The 13375-nt window shown below is 35.7% G+C and overlaps 1 protein-coding gene across 7 annotated transcripts in view; it reads right to left on the bottom strand.

Annotated features, from left to right (window-relative positions):
- Positions 1-13375, bottom strand: part of LOC105479221 (choline/ethanolamine phosphotransferase 1) — a 46557-nt gene that overhangs the window by 3479 nt on the left and 29703 nt on the right. For 5 of the 7 annotated variants that reach the window (XM_011737134.3, XM_011737135.3, XM_011737132.3 and 2 more), the window contains exon 5: positions 6986-7070. The exons of the other annotated variants lie outside the window; for them this stretch is intronic. In XM_011737134.3, the coding sequence (XP_011735436.1) occupies positions 6986-7070 (85 nt within the window). The remainder of the gene's footprint in view (positions 1-6985; positions 7071-13375) is intronic. 7 annotated transcript variants of the gene reach the window in all.

Genomic DNA, 13375 nt, shown 5'->3' on the forward strand with positions numbered 1-13375 from the left:
TGAAGTATGGGGGACAGAGTGGATTGATATCATGCATTTAATCTTGAAAACACAATATCCATCATTTAAAATGAAATACACTTGTACTGAATTTTAAAAATCATTTAAGAGTCTCTTCTTTTTTGCACCCCTCCCTTTAGCTTTTTTGGTCTCAAATTTTGTCCAGTATGGATTGAAAAGAAAGTAACAATAAAATAAATGATGTAGTCTAGTAATAGAAACAAATGATTATAGAAACGAGATTCCAAAAGCCCCCAATGGTTTAATAAGCCATGAGTTCTTACAATGAAAAAAATTTTTTTAAAAAAATTGAGACAGAGTCTTGCTCTGTCACCCAGGCTGGAGTGCAGTGGTGTGATCTTGGTTTACTGCAACCTCTGCTTCCTGGGTTCAAGTGATTCTCTTGCCTCAGCCTCCCGAGTAGCTGGGATTACAGGTGGCCACAACCAGGCCTGGCTGATTTTTGTATTTTTAGTAGAGACGGGGTTTCACCATGTTGGCTGGGCTGGTCTCGAACTCTTGAACTCAAGTGATCTCCCAGCCTCAGCCTCCCAAAGTGCTGGGATTACAGGTGTGAGCCACCATGCCTGGTCACAATGAAAGCATTTTAATTAGGGCTGTTTACACTTTGTACGGCTGTCATCTATCTACACTTTTAAAATCAAATAGCAAATGTGGCACTTCCTACTATATGGGAAACCTCAGTTAAGATTGGAAGACATAAATCTTAATGTTTGGATACTTCATTTCTTCAAAACTCTCAAGAACTCACTTTGTTTAGATAACTCCGTTACCTCTTGCAAAAATGCAGCTCTGAAAAAACTGAAATCAAATGTTCAAGTTTAAGTTGTACTGAAGCAGTGTTAAATTTTCTGAAATTAACTAGGTCAACCTAAAAGTCAAGTCCTAAACTATCCTAAATGGTTATCTTCTCCCCCTAAATCTCCAATCTCTGCAGTCTAAGTTCAAAACTTGTTTTCAATAAAGGAGAAAATCAACACCATGGTTGCTTTGAACTCCAAGAGATTTTTCTGCTCTTGTTCAATAAACTAGGGACATTGCGTTCTCAATCTGATGCACCTGGCTGAAACTCAATACTGTGGCTAGTTTCCTGGTTCCCAGACTCTCTTCCCACCCCTCCCACTTTTGACTCCACAGAGACAAAGGATCTCTCTGGCAAAGGGGAAAATACTATACTTCTCTCAGATTCCAAAAGAAGCAAAGCATTATTCTATCACAGGGGCAGCCCTGTATTAGGGGCAGGGTACTAAATGAGTACCATCTCTGTATAATAGTCGTCTGTGTCATAAATGAACTGAATGAGAGTCATAACTGTATTTATAATTTGGTGAAATTGCCTTGGGATCGTAAAAATCGTTGCCTTTTGAAAGAATAAACACAAACATTAGAAAAGCCAGGAAAATTAGTACATGGCTTGGATTACAAAGGAAGCAAACTAGGAGCAAAGCATCATAGATTCTTAAGGTTCTCATCACTTTTGTCATATATGTTAGCTATATACACCAAAACATAAGCTCCTGAGTGATGCATTTTGTTTGAATTGATTTTGTACACTCTCTAGAGCCCTGGTTATTGTAGGTGGCTCAATACATATTTGTTAAATGAAGACTAAAATCTCCCTTTCTCTTACTTTCTATGTAGAAGTCCTGTTTTGGGAGAGTATGAAGAAACATCTAGCCCCTACATTAGCGATGAAATGAGCTACCAAGAAAATATGAGGCAAAGTGAAGAAAAAGTGAGTCAAAGGAATCCCAAGTCTCAGCAGGTGATCCTTTAAAAACTGGCACTACTTATAAAAAACACAAAGTGTTGCCATTCTCACCCCACACTTAAGATCAAGGAGGGTGGCACATTCTGTCTTTCCCTCAGGTCAAAAAGGACAGGCACATTCTGTATTTCCCAACCTTTTTCTTTCTGTCATCATCTTGGAACTCATCAAAGGTGGCCGAAGTGCATCCACTCTTTAGAAATAGCCAAAGAGCGATACCAAAGACATCTTTATGTCAGGACTGCTTGCAGTTTCAAGTCTTTAGGAGTCGGGAAGAGTAAGAATTCCTTTGGGTCATGGTGTCTGTCCTATAGCCAGGTGAAAACTCTTCAGACTCATACCATGAAGGTATGCATCCAAATAATAACAATGTAATGTAATTCACTTTTAAAAAGGTTACAAATAGAAAAAGAAAATCTTAAATTATCAGTATCTTTACCAGATTACAAAGGTCATGTTTTCTGGTTCAATAGTTTGTATTAATGCAGACTACTATCAGTTAGTAAACTTTGACTAGTTTTCTTTTTTTTTTCTTTTTTTTTTTTTTTTTTTGAGACGGAGTCTCACTGTGTCTCCCAGGCTGGAGTGCAGTGGCGTGATCTCGGCTCACTGCAAGCTCCGCCTCCCGGGTTCACGCCATTCTCCCGCCTCAGCCTCCCAAGTAGCTGAGACTACAGGCGCCCGCCACCATGCCCGGCTAGTTTTTTGTAAGACTAGTTTTCTTATAAGCATGATAAAATGTCCTTATAGGCTTTGTACACCAGAGCAGAAATAAAAAGTATCATTTTGAGATTAGACACTTTCCTCAAAGAATGTGGGAATGCCTGTTTGTAAATCATTTTAATGTAAATGAATTCCATCAAAATACAGCAAATGTTAACATAATTACAGTGTCCACAAAGGAAAATCACCCTATCAGAATTATTTAAGTGTAAAGGCATTTTAACGTCTTGTAGTTCAAGAATGAGATATCAATTTATACTACATAGAAAGTCTTCAGTCTGACCAAATGAATCCTGAAACTTCACCTGCAATAGTAACACTCACCTAGTTGCCTTAACTGAATGCCAGAAAGTCCCTTGTGGCTTAATACAATTTGATCAATTACTACCTTTACAAGACTCAAGCATCAGTAAAAGTAACCATGAGTTGATTATATGTAAGTCTTTTCCAAAGTAAGAATATATTCTTTTCTGTTTTTTTAAAGAGTGATAGGATAGAAGATAGTTCCAAGGCATTCTAAAAGGAATGTCTTTTGGGGAAGCAAAAAACAAAAAAATATGCTTTTTGTTTCTTGCAATGTATAAAACAAGCACTGACTTTTATGGATGAAGACAATTTCCTTTGGGGGAAAAAAAAGGGAAAACAACAACAATAACAACAATAACTATAACCTATGGTAAAAACTCATCTCTTTGGGGAAAAAAATTGGCAAAGAATGGGTAATCCATATGTAATAGATGCAAATCACTTACCTTTACAAAACAGCTGATCTTCTGGAATCAGCCTTATGAAGACATCTGCACTGTTTTTATTTGTTCTGACCATAAACTTGCTTTCTAAGTGTCAGTAAAAGCCTTCTAATTTAATGAGGATTTGGAAGGCAATTTCCATTTTATGGCCTCAATCTCACAAGAGATGTAAATTTCACATCTGAACCCTAAGTGAGTATCTCTTCTCCATTTGGCACGCAAATAAGTGAGAGCTCAATATGTAGTAATTGTTTCTGTATTAGCATAATGCAATTCAAAACAGCATATTCAGTAACGAACCCATAATGCTAAGTAAAAAGAAAAAAATAATATAGTGATCTGAGGTCAATTATGGGAATCTATATTGGGAGTTGTTTAAAAAAAGAACCTGTAATCCCAGCACTTTGGGAGGCCGAGATGGGTGGATCACGAGGTCAGGAGATCGAGACCATCCTGGCTAACCCGGTGAAACCCCATCTCTACTATACAAAATACAAAAGCTAGCCTGGCGAGATGGCGGGCGCCTGTAACCCCAGCTACTCGGGAGGCTGAGGCAGGAGAATGGCGTAAACCCGGGAGGCGGAGCTTGCAGTGAGCTGAGATCCGGCCACTGCACTCCAGCCTGGGCGACAGAGCGAGACTCCATCTCAAAAAAAAAAAAAGAAAAGAAAAAAACAGAATATTTCACTAAGTCTCCAAATATATCACCAGAGAAGTCAGGTTGTACCCTTTTAGTTTAATGATGCTAACAGTAGGACCAAAGTGCTAACAATAGGATGAAGGGGCACGGGGAGAATCTGTTTTCCTGTTGCAACCTCACCTCACGAATCCTGCTAGTTAGACTGCTAGTCTAACCTCACGAACGAATCTAACCTCATCTCACGAATCCTGCTAGTTAGACTGCTAGTTTACTGGGTCTGGGAACTCCATTTCAGATGTGAATCTGAGAGTTCCTCAGATAAAATATGTAATTTAAAAAGGATAGTTATATTAATTACAAGACGACAAAATATTTGATCTTTATAAAAGAAAAAATTATATCTACTATGTACATGTGTAGATTTTTCCTAACGCAAAAAGATAAAAAGTATACTGAAGCAATTTACTACCAGGCATCACCTAAGAAATAAGGATATGTATATAACGTGCACAGACAACTTCATTTACAATGTTTTATGCATTTCCATATTTACGAAAAATGATTAGGCACACAGGTTGAGCATCCCTAATCTGAAAATCCAAAATCTAAAATGCTACAAATCCCAAAACTCCTTGAGTACCAACATGATGCCACAAATGGAAAATTCCACACTTGACCTTATGTGACAGGTTGAGGTCAAAATGTAGGTGCACTAAAGTTTATTCAGCATCTCCAAGGGAAAAACGACCCTCCCAGTCCCCTTCATAGCTGCAATATATCTTTGTGTAAAGGCCCATATCCTGTCACATAAGTACCTCCACAAAGGGTAATAAAATGACATTGTGCAGGCTGGACATTCCAACAGCAGGCTCTCCCCAGTGCCCGACATGGGGCCAAGAACTAAGTGCATTACTGTTTTTTAATTTTGTTTTTGTTTTTTGCTTATTATCTGCTGTGTGGTATAAAGATATTGTTGAAAATGTCAAAAAGGCCTGCAGATAATTTTTGGTTAATAGTGATAACATACAGGTATTCTAGTGATGCTAGTGTGCTGCTTCACTACCCTGAACACATTATCTTTTCACTTACACATCTTATGTTTTGCTAAATATATCTATGTGTAAATAAGTGTTAGAAAATGATTGCTTAACAGTAGTATGTAAATTCAGAGTCAGGAGTAACACTGATGCCAAACCACAGATTATCCACATGGGTGGCTAAGATAGTAACAATTTTGCTTTCTGATGGTTCGGTACACACACTTCGTTTTATCCACAAAATTATTAAAAATATTGTAAAAAATTACTTTCGGGCAATGTGTATAAGATGTATATGAAAATAAATTTCATGTTTGGACTTGGTATCTCAAGATACCAAGATATCTCATTATGTATGTGCAAAGACTGTAAAATTTGAAAACATCTGAAATCTGAAATGCTGGTCCCAAGAATTATAGACAAGGGATACTTAACCTGTATAAACCAAACACTGATTTGTTTTCCAATAATCAAGCCAGAAATCCCACTTTTTGGATATTGGTACGCTGAAACTTTATGTACAAGATGTTACAAATAATTTTGTGGGGAAAATTTTGGTATACAAGGCTTATAAAAATAATAACATAGTCAAAACTTTAGGAGTGGGGGTAAGCTTTCGGCTTTATGATCTGGTTTCAGGAAAACAAAAACTATTATTTCCTTCCTATAAGGCAAAATTGTTATTAAAAAAAAAAAGAACTAGTCTACTGAAGAGCAAAAGTAATAAAATTCGTATTTCCTATGCATTAGTCTCAAAAGCCAATAGGGTCTCTATAGTGAAATCTAAGATATATAAATGAATGATATTATGTACATAACTGAATAGTTTCACAATTTTTCCAGTTGACTGTGGATTATTTTTATTCCTTCATCTCCTACCCCTTCACAGACTCATCTTCCCAACAAAAGACACTTAACAATTCAGTTCTGGCAATAAATACTTCGGGTAGTGTATCAATTACACTTCCTCAAGTACCTCATTTTCCATCATAAAGTGAGTTAGGTAAGGGAAAAATGTTGCTCAGTAAATTTCCCTTATACTTTAAAATTAATCTGATTTTTAAGAATTACATTAATTTAGGTCTAGTAAATCTTTTCTTTGTTAAGCTTTCACCAAATGAATGATAAATACTGTATTCTGAAGGGGTGATGGTAGAAATCGGCAGCTAACTGATGACCAGGGGAGTACCAACTATGACAACCCAAATCTGAAAGAATACATTAAAACTGTAAGAGCAGCAACAACTTTTATTGAGTGCTTATTAATTTGATAGGCACTATTCTAAGTGCTTTAAACAATATATTAACTCTTTTAATGCATAAAATAACTTTATGAGATAGGTACTACTGACCTCATTTTACAGAGGAAACTAGGCCAGAGACAGTTACACAACAGGTTAAGTTCACACAGTAGGCCGTGCAGCCTGGGTCAAATGCACAGAGTTTGGTTCCAGAGCTTGTGTTCTTGGCCCCCATATTTTACTCCCTACCTCAGAGGTTTGTGGAACAGAATCTGTTTGTAGGAGTGACTATATTTCAGGTAGACCTGGAAATCAAGGTCCAAGCTCATTCAAACAATCCCATGACACTGATTTCATTCAACAGGCATTTATCCTGTTTTGGAGCTAGAGTTAACTTACAATCTCAAATTTGTTATTCAGCTTTAAGTATATGACAGAGAAACTGGTAGACTCATGTAGTTAAGAAAGAGAATAAAAGGTCTAATTTAATCTTGTCACTGGTTAACTTGTTAATAGTGTCTGCTGTTTCCTCATCTGTAAAATGGGATGACAATACTAATTCAGATTCTCAATGGCCTTCAAAAATAACAGCCCTGGAATAGTCCTAACATTCCACATAACTCCAAGTAGTAAAATTCACCATCCTCTAAAGAGGAAGTTGTGTTCTACTGTTCGCTATGACTTTTCATTTTCAGAAAAAATAAAAGAATTTCACACATTACCCTTTAACTGGATTATCCCATATTACAAAACACAAGCAAAAGACAACATGCATTAAATGGGACACACAATGTGAAAAAAGTTACCATAGACTGCCAAAAAGGTGGTCCTCCAATCACTGCCAGCAAATGCATGATTATTATGAAGATTTGCACTTCAGTCACATCAATTCTGATTAGGTACAAAAAGCCAAAAGAGCAGAATTACTCACAACAATTTCAAGTTAATTACGTGCAAGCTTAGCAGCATTCCTCTATCATGCACAATAGAAAAAAAAATCTCAAATATTGAGGAAAGGGGAAAAGGAGGCATCAAAAATTTGTTTTGAGCAAAAATCATATAAAATCCGAAGCCTTTTAATTTAATTTGATGAATTTCAAAGAGCAATAAAAACCCCTCCTTTGCAAAGGAAATTTCTGACTCATTGAAGTTGGGCTGAAACCATAGGTTAACCTTTCCCACCAAAACAAAAAAAAACAAAAAAAAATTGAGGAGGTATTAAATTTTGAGTATCAAGCAGAGGATTACATTGCACTGCTATAAAATATGAAATCTTGAAATAAGTGCTTTGTAGTATCAGATGAAATAAATGGTGCGCTTTAACTCACTGAGACTTTGTAACACTTACTGTTCTTTAGATATATTCATTTAATGTCTGCCATTGTATAGGTGTGAAAACAAAAATCTCCTCCAGTTCTCAAATTCTTATTCTTACTAGGTTAACTACTCTAAGACTTCTGCAAAGAAGATACTGAAAGCAGCCAAGAATTAGCTTTGGGGTTGCTGAAAATAATTTTACAGTCAAGAAGAGACAAACCTCATGCACAACAGGGCAGCAGAAATTAGAAGCCTGAAAGTGTGAAAAAAAGAATATGGGCAAAAAGACTGAGAAGCAAAACATACGCTGTTTTTCCTTTCCTCCTGTAAACTAGCACTTTCTACAATTTTGAGATTATCATTCTTAGATTACTGGATTCAAATGCCTTCTAATTTTGAGAACTTACCCTACAGATATGCTTGCACAAAATGATGTTTATACAAGGTTATTCACTATGGAATTATAAATTTACAATAGCATAATTTAAAAAAATTCCCTCAAAGGCAGTAGTTATAAAAATTATGGTACTTCCATAACATAGAATATTTTGCAGCTTTTAAGGAGTAGGGCAGCTCTCTATATACTGATATAAAAAGTAGCAAAGATATAGTAAGTGAAAATAAGTTGCAGAATGTGTATAGGCTATTTTTTGTGTAAAAAAGAGATAGTATTCTACTTTTATCTTTGCCAGTAATTGCATAACAAATTTCTTGAAAGATACATTACAAACTAAGAATAGTGGCTACCTGTTGGGGAGTATGGTATAGAAACTGGGGAGCTGGGAGATAAGAATGAGGAGACTTTTCACTGTATACCTTCTTATAATGCTAGTTTTTCAACAAAGTGAATAATTTATCTATTATAAGTAATTAGTCTGAGAGTAGATAACAACAGCAAAGGGATTCAATTCCCAGAACAGAACAGAGCCTCCATTTCTAAAAATATATAAAGCAGGTAATCTGTAATGTGAGTTTAAGATACATAAGCTGTCATGCTGTGATAAATAACTGGGTTGAAACTAACGTCTTGCAACTAAAAAAAATGGGTCTTTGTTTGCCCAGGAATGTTTTTTAAACAGAAGCTTATTTAGCTGCAAACATACAGTGATGTAGTTATCTTGATATACACATTGAAAAAAAAATGGACTGAATTAGGCTAAAAAGAATCTGTAGAGCTGACCTGGTGACTGGTGTTGCCAATAAGGGGAATTACACTCAGTAGCAGATTCAGGAGACTAAGCAGGTAGGTGTCAAAGATGATCGATTCTGTCTTGGGTGGAGGAGGGTAGACATCTTAGAACATTTTGCTGGATATATGAAGTAGCCTTTTGGAAGGGGAAGGGCCAGAAGTATAGAATTACAAAATAAAAATGGAGGGAACCTCATGCAATTAACCTTTGTACCATGGATTAATATAAAAGAGAATAGGAAACATAAAAGATCTTTACAAAGTCTCAAATTGGGATTCTCAGGGCAAGTTTTATAGAATAGTCATTTGAAACTTTCAAAGACAGAATTTTCTTAACCATTCTAATACTAACATTTTATTTAGATGAATAATGTCTTACTATTATGGAGAGAGGGCCAGGAAAACTTACTTACCAGTTGGTAGTTAGTTAAGAATATTTTTTCTTATTTGTTTATCTGATTTAGAAGACTATTCTGAACTCCAGGATGAGAATCTTCTGCTCTGAATCATGAGAACTGCCTATCATAACTCCTGGAAGTGTGGTTCTAATCTTGACTGTCAATGAAAAAGGGTGCATGCAGTGCAAAGTCATTCCCAGGGATGGGAACTAAAGCAAGCTAAGAGGGACAGGTGGTAGAAATGATAAACAAGAGTTTATGATTCTGTTTAGAAGACAGCTAGTTATATGACAATTCATTCTTCCACCTTTCCGCTAAGAAGTCTCAGTATGGGCTCAATTTACTGTAACACATACTAGAAAGAGGCTCATTTTAATCTTTTTGGCCATACAGGAAATACACAGTTATTTAGAGGACAGAATATTATATAAGGGCAGGAATTTGGCATGTCTGTAATCACTTCCTTTTTATTATTATTATTATTATTATTATTATTCTCTGAATCATGAGAACTGCCTATTATCAGTGGAGAATCATCAGTGGTAATATTCTCAAGTGTTGGGACTGTTCCTCAAAACCAAAACAAAGAAACTGACCACTAGTACCACACCAAGAAAAAAACAATGAAAAACAAAACCAAAAAACCCTTCAAGACACATGGGATATGTGGTCAAAGAGCATCCAAACACCAGTGATTTTTTTAACAAAACGTTTTATATGGGAAAACAAATTACTTATGTGTCGCATTAGATTTCTACAGCCTAAAGTTGTAGAGGGAGAAAATTAAATGATACTAACCACAATTTTCTATATCTATGAAGGTACATGAACATCTTGACTAGTGCTGCTTTAAAATAATTTCCTGGCTTCGTGTGGTGGCTCACACCTGTAATCCCAGCACTTTGGGAGGCCAAGGCAGGCAGATCACCTGAGGTAGGGAGTTTGAAACCAGCCTGACTAACATGAAGAAACCCTGTCTCTACTAAAAATACAAAATTAGCCAGGTGTGGTGGCACATGCCTGTAATTCTAACTACTCAGGAGGCTAAGGCGGAAGAATTGCTTAAACCAGGCAGGCGGATGTTGTGGTGAGCTGAGATTGTGCCATTGCACTCCAGCCTGGGCAACAAGAGCAAAACTCTGTCTTAAAAATAAATAAATAAATAATAATTTCCTATTTCTACTTTATTTTAATATAGGTTGTCAAAAGACAACAAAGAATTCTCCCAATTACTGGGGATAACCCATAATGAATATTCTCATCAGGACACACTTAAATTACTATGACAAGCCAGAAACAAACACTGTTTTGATGGCTGTCACAAAAATAAATAAAAAGAAGCAAACCATTCATCTGATGGGGAAGCTATAAATGTGACAGTCTGAGGTCAAAATAACCTTCAACGCCCATAATAAACTTTAGGCCAATCATTCCTTACAACACTCTAATGGTCTACTGATTAACAGAGAATAAAGTGTACTAAATGAATATGAATAAACTTCTCAACAAGGGAACAGAGCATCTCTTTAGTTGGAGTGATGATCTCAGGAGGTCTTCATCACTACAAAAAGCTTAGAAAACTCTCTGATCAAGGTAGTTACTACATCAGAAGTGCAAAATAGCTTTTAAAAGGGGGGTAGAACAACTCCAAAGTAAGTTAGCTAACTATGAGAAAAATTTCTATTTTGAAAGTTTCCATTTGTTTATCAGTGTTACCTGACAAATGCATCTGGTTTGAATTCCAGAATTCAGTTTTAATTGAGGGATGTGAAGGGATTTAAATGGCATTCTATGAAAGCTAAGCACATTAATCATCTTTCCCACAAATTTTTAATGTCTTTCCCCTCTAAAATCAGAAACAGACAATCCATTGTTCTTCTACATGTGACATATGCATTTCAAAGATACACCTGCAGTTATTTTGTAAACATAAGTATTTTTGTTAAACTATACATAGTAAATATAATTGTGTTGTAGTTTGGCAACACAATTGTTTGTATTAGTTTGGTTAACATAGAATATGCATTAGGGATAAATTCACAATGTCAAAGAATCCCCAATTTGTACAATTTGACCTGTGAGCTATTGTTAAAGAGAAGCATTTTGTTTAAAAAAATCATCTATTTGAAGAAGTCTAGATTCTTACTCAAGGATTAGATAGCTATTAACTCCAGATTTATAATTATCTGTAAATGGATCTGAAGCTCTAGGTAACTTATGGATAACCAGAGCATGACATTCATTATAGATTCTACCAGAAATACCACGGGTGGGGTGAACTGTTGGTGGACTGAAATAGATTACCTAGAAATTAAATATACTGATTTTGAATATTTTACTTTCTATCCTTGATAAGGGACAAACTGGACATGGTAATCTTAATGTTAAATAATATTAACCATACAGCTGAGTGGTAACTTGGAGTATTTTTAATTCAAGTGTTATAAATTTGGAAAACAGACAGCAAGACAAGTCTATTTTTGAAATAAGCTTAATTATTAAAAACACATTACCTACCACATGAATGACTACATGGATCTTCAGACTTTCTGAGAAGACTAAAAAGAAAAAGCCCATTGAATAACTCTGAGTAAGAACAGAAAAATATAGCCAAAGGCTAGAATAGAACAAGTCCTCTAACATAAAAAGAAATAGAGTATAGGTCTCAAATTTAAGGGGCAGCCTATCTTTATCGCCTTTGAAAACAATAAGACCTGAAAGGAGAATCCTCTCACAATCTCTGAGTTAAATAAAGGGATCATGAGCTTATTCCTCCTCTCTAACTGGCACAATAAAAAATTTGCCAACCATTAGGAGTCAGCTAAAGGTCCTAATGTAACAATAATGAAGACTTATTATATGCTTAGCACTACAGTAAGCACATTACATTCTTAACCCTTTTAATCTTGACAACCACCCTAGGAGGTAGGAAATATCACCATTTTGTAGATGAGAAAATTTAGAAAGGTCAAGTGACTTTTCCAAGGTTACAGTGAAAATAACCTTGAAGAGAAACCGGAACGTTGTTCCCATGCAGTGCTAAAACTCTTCGTATTCTAATACAATTTTACCAAAAATGCTAGAATACAACAGGAAATAGCTTATATATAGTTTACATGCTAATAAATCAAATTCATTTAGAAACAAATTATTAAGGACAATTCTTTCTGAAGGTTTTTTCCAAACTTCATAAAAAAAGAGTATATTTGACAATCTCATTTTAATTATCAAATCAGTTTAAGCAGTAAGTATTAAAAGCAAAAGAAAATCTCTGCAAGTTAGCAACTGGTAAAAAACAGTATATACGGAGAAAACAAAATATTTTGAAAACTTTTTTTATGATGTTAAAATGCATTAGTTTCTAGAAACATTTTAACAGAAAGGGCTCTATAAATATAGGGTGCTTTGTTATCCTAGAGACAAGGTGAAAGTAGATACAGTCAATATTTTGACTGTTAATTTCATTAAGAACATTGGTGGAAAAGACCTTTGCTAAGTATAATCAACAATAATAAAAAAAGGGCTATCAAAAATTATAAACCTATAAATCTAGACAACTGCAATGAGCATAAAGCTACAGGTCTTTGGAGAAAGTACCAGAAGACAGTGTAAGGGTAAAGGGAGACTAATGATATACTTCTTAGTACAGTCGGCCCTCTCTATCTGTGGGTTCTGCATCAATGAATTACACCAACCACAGATCAAAAATATTAAAAGCTGTATCTGTACTGAACACGTGCAGACTTTTTTCCTTGTCATTATTCCCTAAACTTTACAGTATAACAACTATTTACTTGGCATTTACATTGTGTGAGGTATAAGTAACGTAGAATGACTTAAAGTATACAGGAGGATGTGTATAGGTTCTATGCAAATACTACATCATCTTATATCAGGAACTTGGGCATCCCTGGATTCTGGTATTTGCAGGAGATCTTAGAACCAATTTCCCACAGATACGGAGGCACAACTGTATTCTCCACATTCCAAGGTTATTTTGAAAAAAGATGCAGAATATCCCTCACCATGAATTTGTCCTCAAAGCCATCATTACTGCCACTGAATAACTGGATTTACAACACTGAAATACACTTTTCAGAAAGAACTCAGCCAGGCAGGCGGATCATGAGGTTAGATCGAGACCATCCTGGGTAACACAGTGAAACTCCGTCTCTACTAAAAATACAAAAAATTGGCCAGACGTGGTGGCGGGCACCTGTAGTCCCAGCTACTCAGGAGGCTGACGCAGGAGAATGGCGTGAACCCGGGAGGTGGAGCTTGCAGTGAGCTGA

This window comes from Macaca nemestrina, chromosome 1, assembly GCF_043159975.1.
Source record: "Macaca nemestrina isolate mMacNem1 chromosome 1, mMacNem.hap1, whole genome shotgun sequence".
NCBI lineage: Eukaryota > Metazoa > Chordata > Mammalia > Primates > Cercopithecidae > Macaca > Macaca nemestrina.